Genomic DNA, 19,814 nt, shown 5'->3' on the forward strand with positions numbered 1-19,814 from the left:
AGATCATAGAGTCAGGTAGTGCATTCCAGGCATTAACAATTCTGTTACTGAAGTCATATTTTCTACAATCAAGACTGGAGTGGTTCACTTTAAGTTTAAATCTATTGTGTGCTCGTGTATTGTTGCAATTGAAGCTGAAGTAGTCTTCCACAGGAAGGACATTATAGCAGATAATTTTATGAGTTATACTCAGGTCATGCCGAAGGCGGCAGAGTTCTAAATTTTCTAAACTCAGGATTTCAAGTCTGGTGGCATTTCCAGTTCTTTTTCTTCAACTGGCGACTCCTGGTACAGCAATATCAATAAATTGTACACTTCGAGGATGATGATGATAATTATATTATCTCTTACTCATTAACCATGAATCTCAGTCAACTGAACATTTAAAAATCTATCACAAATATAATTGACTGATGCTGACTGGTACCAGCATTTGTATTATTATTATTATTATTATTGTTATTGTTATTGTTATTGTTATTAATTAATTAATTTAAAAAATACAACCAGCGGCACAGAAATGGCTCCCACTCAAAAGACTTGACTCTGGGTCTTCCTCCTGAATAAAACACCACGTAAAATATACAACATGGTCTTCTGGCCAGGCAGCAGGACATGTGAATTTTATACTTATATAAAAAAAAGTGTCATTGGCCTTTAGAAGTCCCTGCCCTCGGTGGAAAAAGAAGGGGCTTTTGGAGGGAAGTGAGAAGAAGCAAAATGTAACCTTGTTCTCTGCTTAAATTTTACCGGTTCCGAGGAATATACTTTAAACATGTTCAGAGTGCATTCCCCTGTATGTGGAGGAAATCACATTATGCAGAAATTAAATATTTGTATATATAAACTATATATTTGTATATAGGTAACAAGTAATTTGTTAGTGTGGATATTTTATCTATAATCCCCAAAGCCTCCAGTCATTAACCATTGAGGGGGTGCCTTGATTTAAGAATCCTAGACTGAGTGAAAAGAGAGAGCTAGGTTTACATTTCCCTTTGACCAAGAAACTCACTGAAAGGTTTTGCGCTTGTAACTTACTTTAAAGATAGTCCTCGACTTAAAAGACTTCATTTAGTTACAATGGCACTGAAAAAAAGTGACATGACTGTTTTTCACACTTATACAACCATTACTGCATCCCCAGGGTCACAGTATCAAAATTCAGACACTTGGCAATTGGCTCTAGCTATGATGGTTGCAGTGTCCTGGGGTCATGTGATCCTCTTTTAGAATAGAATAGAATAGAATAGAATAGAATAGAATAGAATAGAATAGAATAGAATAGAATAGAATAGAATAGAATTCTTTATTGGCCAAATGTGATTGGACACACAAGGAATTTGTCATGGTACATTTTGCCACTTTCTGACAAGCAAAGATAATGGGGAAGCCAGATTCACTTAACAACCCTGTTACTAATTTAACAACTGCAGTGGTTCACTTAACAACAGCACGAAAGGTCATAAATTGGGGCAAAACTCAACTGTCTTGCTTAGCAACAGAAATGTTAGGCTCAATTGTGGTCATAAGTTGTGGACTACATGTATCTTGTGGCAACATATCTCAAAAGATTGTTGTAATGGAAAGATCCAAGCAGGAAAGTTAGGATTGTAATGAATCAGCATCTGTGCTGGAATCTTTAAACAACATTGTAACGTCCTATATATTGGACATTTATTAAGAACGCAGACCCAAAGGTGCTTTTCTTTTTTTTTCTTTGAAGACATTTTTGCTTCTCATCCAAGAAGAAGAGCTGAAGAAGCTTCTTGGATGAGAAGCAAAACGCCTTCAAAAGAAAAAAATAAGAAAATTCAGAAGTGTTGCTTTTTAGCTGCCACTAAGATTTTAATCCTTTTGGCATACATTGGAAGGTACTCTTAATTCCATTATGTCTTAACTCATTTACATGTCTACTCTAGGAACCACCAATGATTTTTCAATATACCATGCTTTTCTGAACTTAATTCCCAGCCCAAAAGATCTTTTGTAAATCCTATTAAAATTAGTACACAGATGGACAAGCTCTGGATGGGGGTGAGAGGGGGGAAATGGTCTCTTTTTTTTCTGCAGTTACCAAAAGCTTAACGGTTGATTTACCCAGACGTATCAAGTTGTGAGCTGAAATGTGAAGAATCACAGGTCATAACATACACCTCAGTGATGCTGAATTCCTGATATTATATTTGCACTAATAATAGATTTACAAAATACTCAATGCTTGATGTCAGTTATGAAGAGACTGCACTTGTAAATGGAATAACAGTAATTAACCAGTACGATAGAAACCTTCAACAGCCATTACAAAGAAAGGGGGAAGGGGACATTTTCTTCCCACTGTCCCTAATTAATAGAATCTGATAAGAAACCCTACTCCCCTTATATAAATTCATTATATTCAGAGGCCTTACTCTGGATAAATTTTCTCTACTACCAGTACATTGACTCTCACTCTGTCACTCTAACCACACACAACATCTGCTGCTTAAGGTGTCTTTTCACAGGGTTGTGCTTTTAAGCAGAAGTAACAGTTAGCTTTTAAGATTGTTCTTAATTGCCAGAAGCTGTTCTTGCATTGCTGAGTATCAGACAGGAAGACACAATGTTCTTTACAGTGCTCTATTGAATGTTCCCTAAAGTATTGTATTGATCTAACTCCATCTTTTATGGTTTAATCGGGTTAACAGTTGAAGTTTTTAATTACATTTTATGTAAACTGGCAGATTACTGTAACATCTGTGACTATTCAGGATTTTATGAATATCTATTATTAATGGATAATTAGAGTCAGTTTGATATCTTTTCATGTACACTGACAGCATATACACCAAAGACAAATTCCTTGTGTGTCCAATCACACTTGGCCAATAAAGAATTATATTATTGTATTGTATATTGTGGTACAGGTAACCTTGCGCTAGTCTAGCTCTAAGAAGGAAACAACAGCAAACTGCTTCTGAAAAACCATGCCAAGAAAACTGAAGGGACTTGTCCAAACAGTTTCCCAAAACCAGACACAACTAAATGGGGGAAAAAAGAAGTCTCTAATTTTATTTTGGGTTTTTTTGTCTTCAGTGTCTAAAATCCACTCTTTCTCCATAGTAATGGTACTTGTAGTGTATGTACAGGGTTACATTCATATAACTGATGAAATTTAATCCAGATAAGTTTATGTCACAAGCTACAGTATTTGGTTTACCTGTTAGCAAATGGAGGGCCTTTTCCTAGGTACTTTAATGTGAAACACATTCTTTTCTGAAGAAACTTGAAATATGCACTACCTGACTCCGTGGTCTCTTCCCAAAATCCCCAAAGCTTTAACCAAAGACTATCTACTCTTGACCTCACCCCATTCCTAAGAGGTCTGTAAGGGGCATGCATAAGAGCACCAGCGTGCCTACCGTTCCTGTCCTAATGTTCCCTTTGGTTGTATCCAATTCGTATGGTTATTTCATGCTTATACTTATATATATTGTTGTGTTTGACAAATAAGTAAATACATAAATAAATAAATGTGCAGAAAGCCTTAATCCCTGGCACTTCAGAGATTAACCCAGGCTGCAACAGATCTGAATCATTTATTGGGGAAGGGGGAAGTTTTCAAGTATAAAACCATTTGCAAACCAATAGTCTACAAAAAGAGGAAATATTCAAAATGCATTATGTATTCCTCCAATGAATGGAGATATTTGGAAGAACAGGATGGAGACGGATTTTCCCCTCCAATCCCCTCCTCTTCCTGTTCTTGCACTACCAGCAGTTGTCCCAGCACCTCTAGGTTCTAACAAGAGGGAACTACATACAGTAGCCATTGCAAGTCCCTCCCTTTGGGAGGCAGACACCAAAGCCAGTACAGTCAGGAGAGCATGAAGGTCAACACGGGGTACTGGAGCTTTCATCCAATCTTCTGCATGCCATGACACTCCATCTGTAGCAGGGTGTGGATGGTAGGTGGAGAAATGAGAAAATGTAACTTAAAAACGACGAGTTAAAAGTAGTCCGTGCAAAGACTACATGTCTTGCCATAGACCACGATTGGATAATCCATGTTTCAGTAACAGAGCTTCTGCTTAGTCTAGTCAACACTAGCCCTGTAGCTTGAAAGTCTGATGCAGTCTCTCGGCCTGTTCCTTTAGGGTCTGGATCTCCTCCTGAATGAAATCAGTCAGGGCTTTGCGCATCTCCATCTACAACCAGAAAGAGCCAAAATCAACAAAGCAATGCAAGCATACTTATAATGATTGGGTCAGCACACCATGTTAAGTCATAAACAAGACTTTGGCTTTAGTTTGGCTGTGTACACACATTTTGCGGAGCCCAAAGTACACAGACTACATTATGGCTCCATATAGGGGTGTGAATCCAGCTAATGCCTTGCCACATCAAGTCTGTTTTGCTACAGCCATAGTGCACAACTTTTCCCAATCTGGTGCTTGCCAGATAAAGGGTACAAATCTAAACATGCCCATCTAGCATGTTCATTGTATTGTCAAGAGTCCAATGTGAATCATGCTAAGGAGACCACAATAAAGTCAGCTTTAGCAATCCCTTCAGCAACTGGCATTAAGATTTAAAGATAATTTTGTTCATGAAATGTCTTGAGCTTTTGTGGTTGTTGCCTGTGGACACCCATGCTTTCAATCTCTGCCGTTTAATACTTGTCCTATCACCACCCATGGAGTGCAGTTCCCCCAGGATTTTCTCTCTGCACTCACCGCCGACTTGTTTTCTGCCCGCAGCCGTTCTAGCAATGGACGGACGCTGAATGGCTTCCCAATTAACACAGTAATTTTCTGTATGGAAGAAAATACCCTGTCATGACACTTTTCTAATGAGGATAGCTAGATTCAGTGCTTTCCATTTTCACAATTTCCATGCTAATTGGAACCCCTTCACCCTACCTCCATCCTGCAACCCCAAACCCCTTACCTGTCCAACTCGGGGCACGTAAGGGGGTGCATTGGGGAGTACATCATTCAATCCTAGGGATATTGAAAGACAGAATATTTAATTTTGATCCAAGCCCTGAACCTTGCAGGGACGTCAAATGACAACATTAAAAAGGATTCCTACACATATACATATATACATACATATAATCTGAAAGAACCTGCAATTCTAAACCCCCAGTACAGGTACCGTGTTTCCCCGAAAATAAGACCCTGTCTTATATTTTTTTGAACCCCGAAATAAGCGCTTGGCCTTATTTTCAGGGAGGACGTATTGTTTTGGGGTGCGTGGAGGAAACCAGAGGAAATGGTGGGGACTGGCTGAGCATGAGTTTAAATATTTTCGGGGAGGGCTTATTTTCAGGGGGGCTTATTTTAAGACATGCACTCAAAAGCCCGCTTGGGCTTATTATCAGGGGATGTCTTATTTTCGGGCAAACAGGGTAGTCCTTGACTTACAACCATAATTGAGCCCAAAATTTATGTTGCTAAGTGAGAAATTTGTTAAGTGAGTTTTGTCCAATTTTATGACCTCCCTTGTCATAGTTATTAAGGAAATCATTGCAGTTGTTAAGATAGTAACATGGTTGTTAAATGAATTTGGCTTTCCCATTGACTTTGCTTGTCACAAAAGGGGTAACATGACTTTGAGACACAGCAACAGTTATAAATATGAGTCAGTTGCCAAGCTTTTGAGTTTTGATCACATGACTGTGGGGATGCCGCAATGGTAATGTGAAAAACAATCATAAGTCAATTTTTTTCAGTACTGTTGTAACTTTGAATGGTCACTAAATGAACTGTTGTAAGTTGAGGATTACCTATATTCCATGTTTTTAATGCAACTAGTTTACATAGCTATATATCTCTGTGCTCAACTAATTATGCAGAAGTTCTTAGAAGTTTTTCTTAATGTTATTCTATTTAAATAGGATCACTGCAAACCAGTTTCTCTCATCTTCACACAGGTTGGGCCTTACTGTGCGAATTCTAATCAGGAGCTTGGGGAATGGTGCAGTCCTCTAGATCAGGAGTCTCCAACCTTGACAACTTTAAGACTTGTGGACTTCAACTCCCAGAGTTCCTCAGTCAGCAAAGCTTCTGGGAGTTGAACTCCACTGGACTTCTGGGAGTTGAAGTCCACAAGTCTTAAAGTTGCCAAGGTTGGAGACCCCTGCTCTAGATTTTGTTGAGATCAGCTTCCAGTATTTTTGTCATGACCTTTGATATCTGGGATCTTTTGCAATGCTTATTCCTATTCTATTCTCAATCTAGAGAGGTGGGAAGGAGGAAATTGGCAAGAAGGTAAGAGGGGAGCACTGCAGTGCAAGCCCTGCCCTATTTGAACCTGCACATTCAAAAAAGGGTGAGGCTTCCATTATGATCCTCCATCCTGCTGATTTGGATATTCTTTCCATGGATGCTACTGCCTATTCTACAGGATAGAATAATTATGACATCAGCAGCAACATTAAACATATACTATTTTGTTCTCCGTACTGATTGCCTAAACCTAGTCAAAAGAAAATACAGAAAGGTAAAAACGTACTTCATTGTTATCGTGAAATTGGGACCTGAGGACACACCCATTTAGATGTTTTAATGTGCTTTCCTGCTATCATATCTTGCTCTGTCCTGAAAGCTGATTTCCCTTCTGCTTGGGTAATGAGGCCAGAAAGTGGCAGTGACCTCAGAGTTTACTGTGGAGCAAGTTTTAGATGCAACAATTTATGACTGCATTTTCCCTCCCACCAAGATTCTCACTTCCATTTGCTGGATGTGGAAAAACAAGCACCAAGTACTATCCTTTAGGTAAGAGGGGCAGGATTCCACACTGACAATTTTTTTTATTGCTTCCTGTTCTCTCTTGCTCCTATCCACAACAAAGGTCACTTGTAGCACCTAATTCACACTGGGCAGACAGCGAGTACACAGCATCATTCCATCCCATGAAACAGGTACTGCAGGTGATACATGCAGTTGGAGGTGGGAGGGGCAGACAGGTAGTACTGCGTATTTGTGACAGTAAATTTTTTTCTAGCAAATATATTTTCACAGTCTTATTTACCTTCCCATCTGACATCTTCTCTGCAGTCTGCTGACAAGCATGTTGGCAGATCACATGAGGAGGGGAGGGCAGCATTGGCTAAAGTGCAAGCCTCCTAGAAGGATTGTGGGCAGATCACAGAGAAGATCTGGGAGGGGAAAGCTCCAAGAGCGAATTCTCTTGTTTCAGCCCGTGCTGTTATGCTGCTCAGGCTCCGGGAAGGGAAAGTGACTTTAGAAAGAATCCGACTGCTTCAGCCAGCACTAGCTCTCTTATGACCTGCCGGCAGCCCAGTAATAATGCTGACTTTGAGGTCACCCTATTCTCCTGTGGCATCTTGGCAATTTGTATGAGGATGATGGTGGGCCCACTTCAATCAGTGTTAATTATCACACACACACACACACACACATATTCTGGGATCTTATCTGACATGCAGCAGGGCTAGTATTGGACTCTTGCATGATTGGAAGGGAACCAGGAAACCAGGAGGAAGGGGAGGGAGAGAGAAGGGGAGGTAGTCAAAAGTGGCTAACGGGAACTGGACAGATCCCAGGCCTTCCTACATCACCAGCTCTATAGCCCCAGCAGCTTCAGGCATTGTGCAGATCTTACACATCAGGGAGACGTGGGAGAAAACAGAAAATACGACTCTTACATCAGATCAGATAAATACAAAATACAAAACAAACTTTAAGCTGCATCGGGGGATATGTCCTGAAAATGAGATAATGAGGAATCCTCAAGCTGGAAATGGGAGCTGAGCGGATGTGCTTTGAGGAAACAGATCCGTACTAGAGCTGCATTCATCCAAGGCACTTGGACAAAGAACAAAATTCTCGAAGTTCAGCTTGTATGTGTAGATAGGGAAGAGTTTGTTCCAGCTGCAGTGCTTTCTTGCCTGCTCACGGAAGGAGCTCGCAGGTTCAAGAAGGTCCTGCTACGGTGGTTTGCCACTTTACCTTTTAAAATCATCCTCTTGGACTCATTCTGAGAAAACTATTTCCAAAAAGGAAAGTGTCAATCAATAAGGAAAAGGTTCTCGTGGTCATGTTACTCTATTGCAGAAAAGATCTTGTGGCACCTTCAAACTATTTATTATCCTCTAAGCTATCACAAATTACTTCATCAGATGGTTAACTGACTTGTGAGTTCCTGCCAGCTTCCTTGAGCACATCTGTTTCGCTTTCAAGACTATTATGGTCCTGAATGAGAAGAGCCACCTCTTCTCATATTCTTCTTCTTGTGTAAGTGTTAGAGGATAAATTAGGTCATAGAGACCTGTCTCACATTTGTTCTGGCAACTGTAATTTGTAGCCACTGTGCAAATTTTACTTCCCCTTCTCTCCACCTCACCCCACATTTTTGATTGAGGCCTCACCTACATGCCAGAGTGGCAGTATAATGGGGTGCAGACGGCACTCAGCCAGAAGACGCCCAATACCTGGGAGAAAGAAAAAGAAGCAGAATTAAAGGCGACAGAGTTACCCCAGAATGCATCTCCGTTTTTAGGAAAATACCTACCCCATTTGAAGCGCATGAACTCCTGGGTCATGTTCACTTTGCCTGCAAAAGAAAGATGGGAGAATATGTGGAGCAATTGGGTGCACTGCAAGTCCCCCAGGGAATCTGACAGTCCAGGTATGACAGCAAGATGCTATGAAATGCATCCATGCCTTCTAACCCCCAGCAACCTCCCAGAACAGCTTTCAGCTACTGCTACCTTCTGGGAACATGTGCACCCAGTCACCACGGTTGAGCTTCTCTAATATATAGTCCATGCCTTTCTGGTAGACCCCGTCTCCTGTGAAAAGAAGGAACACTGTCAAACTCTTTCATCTCACATGCAAACTTCTTACCTACACACTTAGAGGGTTCCTAAAGCATATATCCCAGCCATACTACTTGTCATCCCTCCCTAGGGAAAAAAAGACATAAGTATCTATCTGTAAGATTTTTATTTAGAGACCCTTTTTCCATCTGTAAAGCAATGGCAATTTTTAGTGGATCTACTCAGCAACAGTAAGATAGGTAAGCTTTTGGAGGGAAATGACAAATTTACTCTGCAAAAGTATATTTTTAAGAGAGAGATAAGTTTCTAAAAGGAGTTACCGTATATACTCGAATATAAGCCGATCCGAGTATAAGCCGAGGTCCCCAATTTTACCCCAAAAAACTGGGGTAAACTGGGGACTCGAGTATAAGCCGAGGGAGGGAAATGAGGCAGCTACCGGTCAGGGAAAGCCTCCCTCCCTCAGCTGAGAAGGCTGGCGGCTCCCCCGCCCCGCCCTCTCACTGCACCGGCAGGGCTTCCCCGCGCTAATGCAAAAGCCCGCCAAGTTTGCACCATCCGGTATAATGTGAAAAGAAAAACACTCGAGTATAAGCCGTATATACTCGAGTATAAGCCGAGGGGACGTTTTTCAGCACAAAAAACGTGCTGAAAAACTCGGCTTATACTCGAGTATATACGGTATACTATATATAACTACATATAGACGTATATGAAGTTAGGGAGTCATTTCTTCATGTACGACTCTACAGTATAATTTTATTTTTCTTTTATTTTTCTTTTTTGTACCTATTTTTTAATTGGTATTTTTATTGTAGTTGTAATTTTAATATAGTATTAAAAACATTATTGGTCACTATTATTTTTATAGAAATATTGGCAATGCTTTATCAAATCCTGTTCCTGTCAAGAGTGGCGTTCCTCAAGGCAGCGTCCTTGGACCAACACTCTTTATACTATACATTAATGATCTTTGTGACCACATCTCAAGTAATTGTGTTCTCTTTGCTGATGATGTCAAACTATTTAACACCACAGACAATACTTCTATCATTCAAAATGACCTTGATCATCTATCCGCTTGGTCTAAAAATTGGCAGCTCCAAATTTCAACCAGCAAATGCTCAGTCTTACATATAGGAAAAAAGAACCCAAAAACTAAGTACATACTAGATGGACATTACCTTACAGATGACCCCCATCCCGTTAAAAACCTTGGAGTTTTCATGTCAAATGATCTAAGTACCAAAGCCCACTGCAACTACATAGCAAAAAAAGCTCTAAGAGTTGTAAACCTAATTTTGCGTAGCTTCTTTTCCAAAAACACCACACTACTAACCAGAGCATATAAAACATTTGCTAGACCAATTCTAGAATACAGCTCACCTGTTTGGAACCCTCACCACATCTCTGACATCAATACAATTGAACGTGTCCAGAAATATTTTACAAGAAGAGTTCTCCATTCCTCTGAAAACAACAAAATACCTTATCCCACCAGACTTGAAATCCTAGGCTTAGAAAACTTGGAACTCTGTCGCCTTCGACAAGACCTAAGTTTAACTCACAGAATCATCTATTGTAATGTCCTTCCTGTCAAAGACTACTTCAGCTTTAATTGCAATAATACAAGGGCAACCAATAGATTTAAACTTAATGTTAACCGCTTTAATCTAGATTGCAGAAAATATGACTTCTGTAACAGAATCATCAGTGCTTGGAATACTTTACCTGACTCTGTGGTCTCTTCCCATAATCCTAAAAGCTTTAACCAAAAACTTTCAACTATGGACCTCACCCCATTCCTAAGAGGACCATAAGGGGCGTGCATAAGCGCACAAACGTGCCTACCGTTCCTGTCCTATTGTTTTTCTTTTCTTCTTCCTATATATATATATATGCTTATACCTCCTAACATTTACTCATATATATGTTTATATACTGTATAATCTTTTTGTATGATGTTGTGACAAAATAAATAAATAAATAAATAAATATGACACTGGGAAATAAAGGTCCAAAGACCTCTTGCTGCCTCAATATTTAGCGAGGATCTCAAGATGGAAAATTACTTTGCAGTTTTTTCAGGCACTTCTGTCCTTGGTCCTGATATCATCTCTCCAATTGTATCCCAAGAGCTGCTTGCCTTGGTTAATGAATCCCACAAAAGAGTCCCATTATTCTAATTCATACTATTTGAAGTGATATTTCTATGGAAAATAGGGTAATTGGTTCCAGCTTGAAATGTTTATATTCATAAAGGTTTATATGTATATGTAAATATTACAGTAATTTTAACATGTGTTAGATTTGATTTTTAAATCAATCAAATCAAGCAACACCTTCATTAAACCTTTGTTCTATTTCATTATTTTTTTTCTTTTACTCTCTTAAAAAAACTTAAAATTTTGTTCTGAATAGCTACTCTGCCAAGAGGAGTGCTTTTTTTATTGCAAACTTTAATCCATACATCGATTGCAATCCTTAATCCATACATCCATGTTTTGTTTCTATGGTTGTAACACAGAAGATGTTGTAGATGTTTGCAAACCATAAAAGGCTGGTACAATTTTACTTTATTCTTTTATTCCCTCTGTGTCTTTTATAATATTGCACACTGAAAATTCAGCCATTCCAACATCTTGTCCTATTTTTAGCCACGTTTCTGCCATTTCAGTTAGATGAAATTTTTGCTCCAATGTAATAATGAGAATCATCTTTTCTGAACTTGTACTGTTTTCCTCTGATGGAATCTTCATTTTTTTCCATTTTGCACGCATGAAGAGTAGCCGTGTCTAAAATCCCAATTGCAGCTGTGCATGTATTACCTTCAATAGCAGACACCCTAGTCTTCCATTAGCTGAATTTTGGGTGGCATTAAACATGATCTGCATTCAATTTTACAATTAGCACTAAACGGAATATTGCATTTTTTGAACTCACACTGTCTATATTCCTCTATCAAGTAAACCAGCTACATACCCCGACAGACAGGAACACATCGCCCAAGGCTAAAGAAATGGGAATGCAGCTCCTTGGTGAAGCAGATATCTGCAGCTGTTGGAGTCCTAAGAGAGCCATAAAAAAAATGTCACAGTACGGACATATGTTCACCAAACCCACATAACAGGGACTGAATGGGGCCCCTTCTTTTTCCAGGGAAAGCCACTCTTCCTCATGATTTACCACCGCATCTTCTGCAAGTTCCAGACGTGTCGTAATCTCAGGATACCTGTAGGAGACACAACATTAATGGGACCAATCCAAACCTATTTCTACCAAACATAAAAATAAATGGAATCATAAAAAATAGGTGATGTTGGAAAGTTGTTGAAGTAGTTTTGCAGTTAAGAATGGAATTTTTTTTTATACATATCACTATTTGGAATGTGATTCAGGGGAGAGCCAGTTTGATTTAACATGAAAAGGTGGGTAAATTCCTGTTTTTAAAACAGGAATGAATTTTTCCTCTCACTACTTTTGAGTGCAATGTTGTGTAGTGTACTATAGTCTGATCCACCTTTTTATATTATTTTGTTATGAACCAAATACACAGGTACAGCATATGTGGGACCTTGCTCAATAGTAATAACTGTGAGAGGGATCTTGGAGTCCTAGTGGACAACCATTTAGATATAAGCCAGCAGTGTGCAGCAGCTGCCAAAAAACCCAACACAGTTCTGGGCTGCATAAACAGAGGGATAGAATCAAGATCACGTGAAGTGTTAATACCACTTTATAATGCCTTGGTAAGGCCACACTTGGAATATTGCATTCAGTTTTGGTCGCCACGATGTAAAAAAGATGTTGAGACGCTAGAAAAGAGTGCAGAGAAGAGCAACAAAGATGATTAGGGGACTGGAGGCTAAAACATATGAAGAACGGTTGCAGGAACTGGGTATGTCTAGTTTAATGAAAAGAAGGACTAGGGGAGACATGATAGTTGTGTTCCAATATCTCAGGGGCTGCCACAAAGAAGAAGGAGTCCTGCTATTCTCCAAAGCACCTAAGAGTAGGGGAAGAAGCAATGGCTGGAAACTAATCAAGGAGAGAAGCAACTTAGAACTAAGGAGACATTTCCTGACAGTTAGAACAATTAATCAGTGGAACAACTTGCCTCCAGAAGTTGTGAATGCTCCAACACCGGAAATTGTTAAGATGATGTTGGATAACCATTTGTCTAAAGTGTGTAGGGTTTCCTGCCTAAGCAGGAGGTTGGACTAGAAGACCTCCAAGTTCCCTTCCAACTCTGTTATTCTATATGTAATTCAAGAAAGTATGCACACCCTAATACTTTGGCATTGTAATTTGCCCGCAGCAACAATCCCGTGACTTGCCTGAAGCTTACACAGCCAACTTTCATATCTAAGGGAAAACTAGAACTCACAATTTCTTGGTTTCTAGGCTAGCACCCCAAGAGGCTCTCTTATGCCTCCCATTTGGTGGTATTGCAGCATTGTTAGTATTTAATTTTCAAAAGTGAACTTGTAATAAAAAAAATACCCTCACTGAGATTCCATTTTTAACTTCTAGGTCAGTGATGGCTAACCTTTTTGCCATCGCGTGCCAGAAGCGGGGGGAATGCAGAGCGGTCATGCACACGTGTACCCACACCCATAATTCAATATGCCCCGTCCCCCCTGAGCTGTGCATGCAACCCCCCCAACACTCCCCCTGCTTTTGGCACGCAATGGCATAGTGGGCCCTGTAGGCCGATTTTTTGCCCTCCCCAGGCTCTAGAGGCTTTCTTGGAGCCTGGGGAGGGCGAAAACAGGCTGCCCCACCCACCTGGAGGCCGTAAACGGCCAGTTTCCAGATTTCCAGTGGGCCCAGAAGGGCTGAAAATCAGCTGCCCGGTGTGCACATGCGCACCGGAGCTAAGCTAGAGCAACACTCGCGTGCCCACCAATATGGCTCCGCGTGCCACCTGTGGCACACGTGTGCCATAGGTTCGCCATCACGGTCCTAGGTGATTGTCCACTTTAGAGATGTACAAGTTGTCTCATTCAAACAGGTTGGAATGTTGAAAGCAGAGAAGTTTGACCACACTAAACTTTCTTGAAAGAAAAAATATTTCTGTGAATAATCTACGATGGAAACTCTTGTTCAAGGTGGATCTGAACTTATTACAAGTAGTAACAAATTAAACAAGTACCATAGACTCATCAATTTGATCATGATTTGTAAAAAGCAGAGTAGTAGATAAAGATAAATACAGATATATTTGAATACTGCTAGATATTGTTTGAGGCAATGAACAGGAGTGTGAAGATATTCTTTAGAAAGGAATTCAAGAGCCATGTCAACTTTCCTGGGAAAGTTAAAAAAAACTCTTGAGAAAGAAATTTATGGTAAATCTGCTTTGATTCTGTTCGGTATAAAATGGGGAAGAAGGATATTGTGCCAAGCTTTCAAGATACCCTAGAGTTTCAGTAGTCCATGTTTCCTGACCTGGCTCAACTTGAAGGGCTGACAGAAACAATAACAATTGATTCAGAGACTTAAATATGAAATCTATTATGGTGTTTTTACCAAACAAGTTTTTGATGTGTTAGGAAAAGTATCAGAGAAAATTTTGAAAGACAGAAATAACTGAAATCAAATAAACTCTTTAGATGTGCTTTTGTTTCACAGCCCTTGCTAGCATTGCTTGATTCAAGATTATCTGCACTGGAAATCCTCAACTGCCTTTTTGCAGCAAAATTAGCCAGACAGAGCAATCAATTTACTCAAAATTTGAAAATGATTAAATATTTGACCAAACAAGATCCATTAAATACCATACTGCTTCCTTTCTCATTTGCTTATGGCCAAACCACCTGTTTCTAAAAAAATTAACAATGTAAGCTCCAGATCTCTGCAATTCCCTCATTTCCTTTCTCTTTCTTTTTTTATGTAAAACAATGCATCCCTCATCCCATCTATTTCAGTGCATTCACAAATCATCCTTGCCTGTATTATGTCGCTATTGTTGCTGTTATTGCTACTATACATGAAATATAATCATCTATATATAATCATCTATATATGATTAATTATCATCATAGCAATATTATTTGCATTATAATTTTAAGACTACAGGCTTATGTTTTTAGCCCTTAATAACAGCAAATTAAAAGACCTTAATGGAAGATCTGTGAAATGGGAGAAGTATCCCATTTTGCTTGTTTGACTCCAAATCCTAAAAAAATAATGATCCAATGTCTCAAATAGGAGCCCTTCCTTTCTCATAGCATACCCCAAAGATGTGGGTCATCCATGCAGGACTGATGGTTGCAGACAGTCAAGAGTGGGGTTCCTGGTTGGCGCTTCTCAATAAGCTCGTAAAGAACTTCTTCATTATGGATATTCAGCTTGTTTACATATCCTGAACAAAGTACAACAAAGCAACAATGTGAAAAGCAGCAACTACAACACTTTAGATAAAATACTTAAATGGATTCTATTTATTAATTCCACTTATAGAGTTCCCAGGAACTAATTCAGATTGGAACAGGGTAGACAGAATCAGAAATTTAGACTTCTGAATGTTTTGGATGTTCAACGAATTTATACAGGTCTATGAAGGAGACCCAAGGTCATAAGAGAAATGTTATAAAAACATTCCAAAAGAAAGGAATGAAAATTATCTCTTCACCGTTGCCAAGAAAACTGGAAACAAATGTCCTGGAGTTGAACTTGATATGAGGAGACTCAAATCAAGAATTTTGGTGGCTCTTGTCCTCAGGCAAAAGTGGCCATTGGAAAAGGCAAAGTACATAAACCTATTGAACATGTTGATCAATCCATTCATGAGCTAGTATCCACCCTCATGTTTTTGCCCCCTGATCTCCTGGGGTTGCTAATCAATTTCCAGAACTCAGAAAAATGGGACCTCTTCTCCAAAATCTGCATTGTACATAGAAGAACCAAGACATGTGACAACATGAGCTTTTTGCTGCTCCTAACATTCCAGGTACCCTCCCTGATAATGTAGCCAAGGAAGCCCCAAGTCACAGATTTGCTTGATCAGTCAAGCATCTTTCAATCAGCCAAAACACAGGAGAGGTAATAAATACTCACTGGTCCAGAAGCAGCTATAGGTACCCACCAATCCCATGATCACCCTGCTGGCCAAATTCCATGGCAGATTTGGGGCCTGAGGAAACGGCCATTTCACCTCCAAGGGCATCTTCCCATCCCTGGTGATCCTCTAAAGACAATGCTGTCAGCTGTCCCTGTGAATGGAGAGACAGCAGACTATTTATCAGCCAATGATTTTCATTATATTTCTCAGCTGACAGATGTGTGCCGAATCCTTGCTCTGCTCAGATGTTTCAGTCTCAACTTGCTACTGGCACCACACCCCTACAGGATCATCTTGCCTAAGAACCGCCACACAACATTAAAAAAACTTGCCCTATATTTTGCAAGAAGTGCTACAGCCACAGAACAGAAAGCTGGACCAACATCATCAAAGCCATCTCTCCAAAACCCTGTTCCACAATTATAACACCGCAGATTATTGTTCTTTTTTCTATTCAAAATTCTTCTTCTTGTGCCATGTCCATCATCAGACATTGGTGATCATGTTGGCAATCCTATTTTTGTCAACAGCCACATGAAAAAGTGCTGCTGAGTTTTGTCCAAACCAGTCCCTTAGGTTTTGAAGCTATGATGTTCTTCTTCTGCCTGGACCTCGTTTGCTAATTTTATTTAAAATTAGTCATCAGAATTAAGCCAAACCATGTAATTGAAAGATGCAACTGAAATATAATGGCATGCTTATTGGTGATACTATATGACACATTACAGATACATGGCATTTAGAAGCTGATATTAATTATAATTACACCTCCAAGCAAACTATTAACAAAGCATGTCAGTGTCATAGATCCATCCACCCCAACTCCAGAAAAACCAGTTTGGGGGATGAAATGAGGAACATATACTATTGTTAGGGAAATAAAGATTTTGAGATGCACATCACATGAAATTTTATCAAGAATAAAATGTGGCATAAATAGGAAATAATTGGAGGTACAACAGACTACACTCTGGAGTAAGCCCACATGTATTCATTCATCTTTAGATTGGTTCTCCACAGCTTTAGAGGTCTGGTATTCAATAATTTCAGGTGCAACAAGACACTCCCAATCTCATTTTCTTTCTACATTATCATAGCTCTCTCCTCAGTGTACCAAATATGGGTCTCAGATGTTTCAAAAATGTTGATAGATACATAGCCTGCCAGTAGATTTTTTTAACTTCATACTTTTAGCATCATTATTTAGCATTTCCTTTTTGGGAACTGAGTTAATAAGCATGTTTTCAAGATAGCAGAGAAATCAGGCAACTTCTTCAGTATTTGGCTGGAGCAGCAAGCCAAGCAAAAAGGTATCATTGCAACTTTTACTCTGGTTGCTTGCATGCAATTCATTCCATAGGAAAATACCCACAGCCCAAAATATTGTTTTGAGCTACAGGAGAAGAAAAATGAAGAGATGCATAACTATAAATAGAAGCTGATGGTAGGGTTTTTGCAGAAGAGAATCAGCCACCAGGGCCTCTGGTGGCTCAGATTGTTAAGACAGTCTGTTATTAACAGCAGCTGCTTGCAATTACTGCAGGTTCAAGTCCCACCAGGCCCAAGGTTGACTCAGCCTTCCATCCTTTATAAGGTAGGTAAAATGAGGACCCAGATTGTTGGGGGCAATAAGTTGACTTTGTATATAATATACAAATGGATGAAGACTATTGCTGACATAGTGTAAGCCGCCCTGAGTCTTCGGAGAAGGGCGGGATATAAATGCAAATAAATAAATAATACTTTATCTGAGCATCAGTTTGGAATTTTGACAGCAGCAACCTTTAAAGATTGTAAATCCCTTGTAAAGCTAAATACTGTATACTGTATGACAGGGGAAAGAGAATGTTGAAATCATACTACTGCTTTGTCCCACACACACACACACACACACACACCCAGAGACAATCCTGATTTTTTTCCCAGTAAACCTGTCGCTTCCTGCCCTTCTGAATCAACCAGCTGAAGCCACAATAGATTTTTCCACCCAGATGCCATTCAACATCAGCAGCATCTTCACGTACTGAAATATAAAGCTTTTTGGTCACCCTTCTTTCCCACATTTCATAACAAGGATACAGTAAAGTACTGCAGTAGAGAGCAACTCCATTTTCTTCTGCAATATGATTTTTTTAAAAAAAGCTTGCATCTCCAGGTTGCCAGGCAGCCACCCACCCACCCCTAACCAAATTCCATTTGCTTTCCCCCCCCCCTTCAACTCCTGTCTTATCCAGCTGCTTAAGCCTAGCCCTCTCTTTTCATCATTTTGCAATGAATCACAAAGAGCATCCAATTTCTACATATATCTTTTCTTTTCTTTTATGTACACGGAGAGCGTATGCACCAAGACAAATTCCTTGTGTGTCCAATCACACTTGCCCAATAAAAAATTCTGTTCTGTTCTGCTGTTCTGTTCTGTTCTATTCTATTCTATTCATACACACACACATAAACACACACACACGCTCTACCTGCTTCTCCCATTCTACCAACCCTCCTCGGGGGTGATTGCCACCTTGTATCTGTGTGTCGATGCATCAGCTGCCCGCCACAAATTCAAAGAGTCCACCTCTCCCATTGAACCTCCATCTGCTATGCAAGGATTACAACCACCGAAACACAATACAAGCCCCCCCCCACCCCATTCCCATAGACGATACCTCTGTCCAAAAGACCACTCCCAGGTTACTGAAAACGCCTTCTAATCGGATCGTCCGTTCTTTCCTTCCTCCTGGATAACCCGTCAAATCCCATTCACTCACCTCCGCTTCCCCGATGTCAGCCTCCTCTCTTCTTTCTCCGGCGGTGAAGAAGGAAGACACGCGCAACCTCAGCGCGCCTCCGTTTTGCAGCCTCTCTTCACGCGTCGGTCTCTTCCCAATAGGACTTCCAAGGAGGGAACCCCATCAAACATTCCCGCACGATCCCGCCCCCCGGGCTGCTGATGGAAAAGGCTTTCCCAAGTGACGCACTTTCGAAGGAGCCCGCGGAGATAGAGGAAAAGGATAGAGGGGTAGAAAGTCTGAGTTTCCGGTCCAATATGTAATGGTTTTGTTTTTATAAAAGGTCCTCGCTTCACGGTTCTCTCCAGGCGAGCAGGAAAGGGTTTCGCTCTAGCTTTCCTCGTCTCTATGGTAAGCGCCCCAAGGACTGTCTTCGGGAGCGGTGACTTGGTAAACGTCAGATCAGTTTTCAGGGGAAGAGGAACGATAAAGGGTTTAGTTTTATGACTGAAGAGCCGGGGAGTCCAACATACATTTTGAATAAATAAATAAAATAAATAAAAAATAAATAAATAAAATAAATGCATGAAGAACTTGAGTTATTTGTAAAAATAATAATAATAATAATAAAGGCGGGATAGAAATAAATTTAATAAATAAAAAAGATCTCTAGGTAATTCTTACCCAGCTATTTAATTTTCCCCTTTTCCGATTGGAGCATTTGACTACTTAACGTCAAGTCGTTCTCGGCTCCTTGCGATCACATAGATTATTCTTCAGGAGGATCTGTCCCTAAACTGGTCTTTCAGGTCGCCCAACATTGCATCCGATTCGGTATGTCTATTTCAGGGGTCTCCAACCTTGCTTTGCTGGCTGAGGGACTCTGGGAGTTGAAGTCCACAAGTCTTAAAGGGGCCAAGGTTGGAGACCTCTGGTCTATGTGACTTCAAGCTTCAATATTATATATATATACTTATTTAGAAGGACATCGAGTGAAATCAGTGGATATCGCCTTTGTAACAATGATCGAACTTACACCTTATTCGTTACAAGCTCTACTGTTATCTATACATTGGGAAGGAAGTAGAATGAATTCAAGAGGCTTGCCTTTCAGTAAATAGGCATGCATTTGGACACTGGTTGTGAGAATCTAAGGCCGTGTTTCCCCAAATTAGCAATTTTAAGACGTGTTGGGTCCAGAATTCCCCAGCTGCCAACTTTAAGAAACACAGATCTA

General features: G+C 40.0%; 1 protein-coding gene across 1 annotated transcript; it reads right to left on the bottom strand.

Moving 5' to 3' along the window:
* Positions 1-3,559: 3,559 nt before the first annotated feature.
* On the bottom strand, positions 3,560-19,034 carry TAFAZZIN (tafazzin, phospholipid-lysophospholipid transacylase). Its single transcript, XM_058171167.1, has 11 exons — positions 18,617-19,034; positions 15,851-16,005; positions 15,027-15,155; positions 11,975-12,020; positions 11,771-11,856; positions 8,720-8,800; positions 8,521-8,562; positions 8,378-8,440; positions 4,930-4,982; positions 4,716-4,793; positions 3,560-4,187 (listed from the first exon to the last, which is right to left on the bottom strand). The coding sequence occupies exons 2-11, from the start codon at positions 15,957-15,959 to the stop codon at positions 4,086-4,088; spliced, it is 789 nt and encodes a 262-aa protein (XP_058027150.1). The 5' UTR covers positions 15,960-16,005; positions 18,617-19,034; the 3' UTR covers positions 3,560-4,085.
* Between the last annotated feature and the right edge of the window lie 780 nt (positions 19,035-19,814).

The sequence above is a fragment of the Ahaetulla prasina genome, chromosome 2 (assembly GCF_028640845.1).
Source record: "Ahaetulla prasina isolate Xishuangbanna chromosome 2, ASM2864084v1, whole genome shotgun sequence".
In the NCBI taxonomy this organism is placed as follows: domain Eukaryota; kingdom Metazoa; phylum Chordata; class Lepidosauria; order Squamata; family Colubridae; genus Ahaetulla; species Ahaetulla prasina.

Coding starts and splice junctions, on each gene's coding strand:
- TAFAZZIN (XM_058171167.1), bottom strand. CDS start 15,959: ATGCCCTTGGAGGTGAAATGGCCGTTTCCTCAGGCCCCAAATCTGCCA. Junction 8,563..8,719: donor GGTGCACATGTTCCCAGAAG/GTAGCAGTAGCT, acceptor TTTCTTTTGCAG/GCAAAGTGAACATGACCCAG. Junction 4,983..8,377: donor ACTGCCACTCTGGCATGTAG/GTGAGGCCTCAA, acceptor CAATATCCCTAG/GATTGAATGATGTACTCCCC.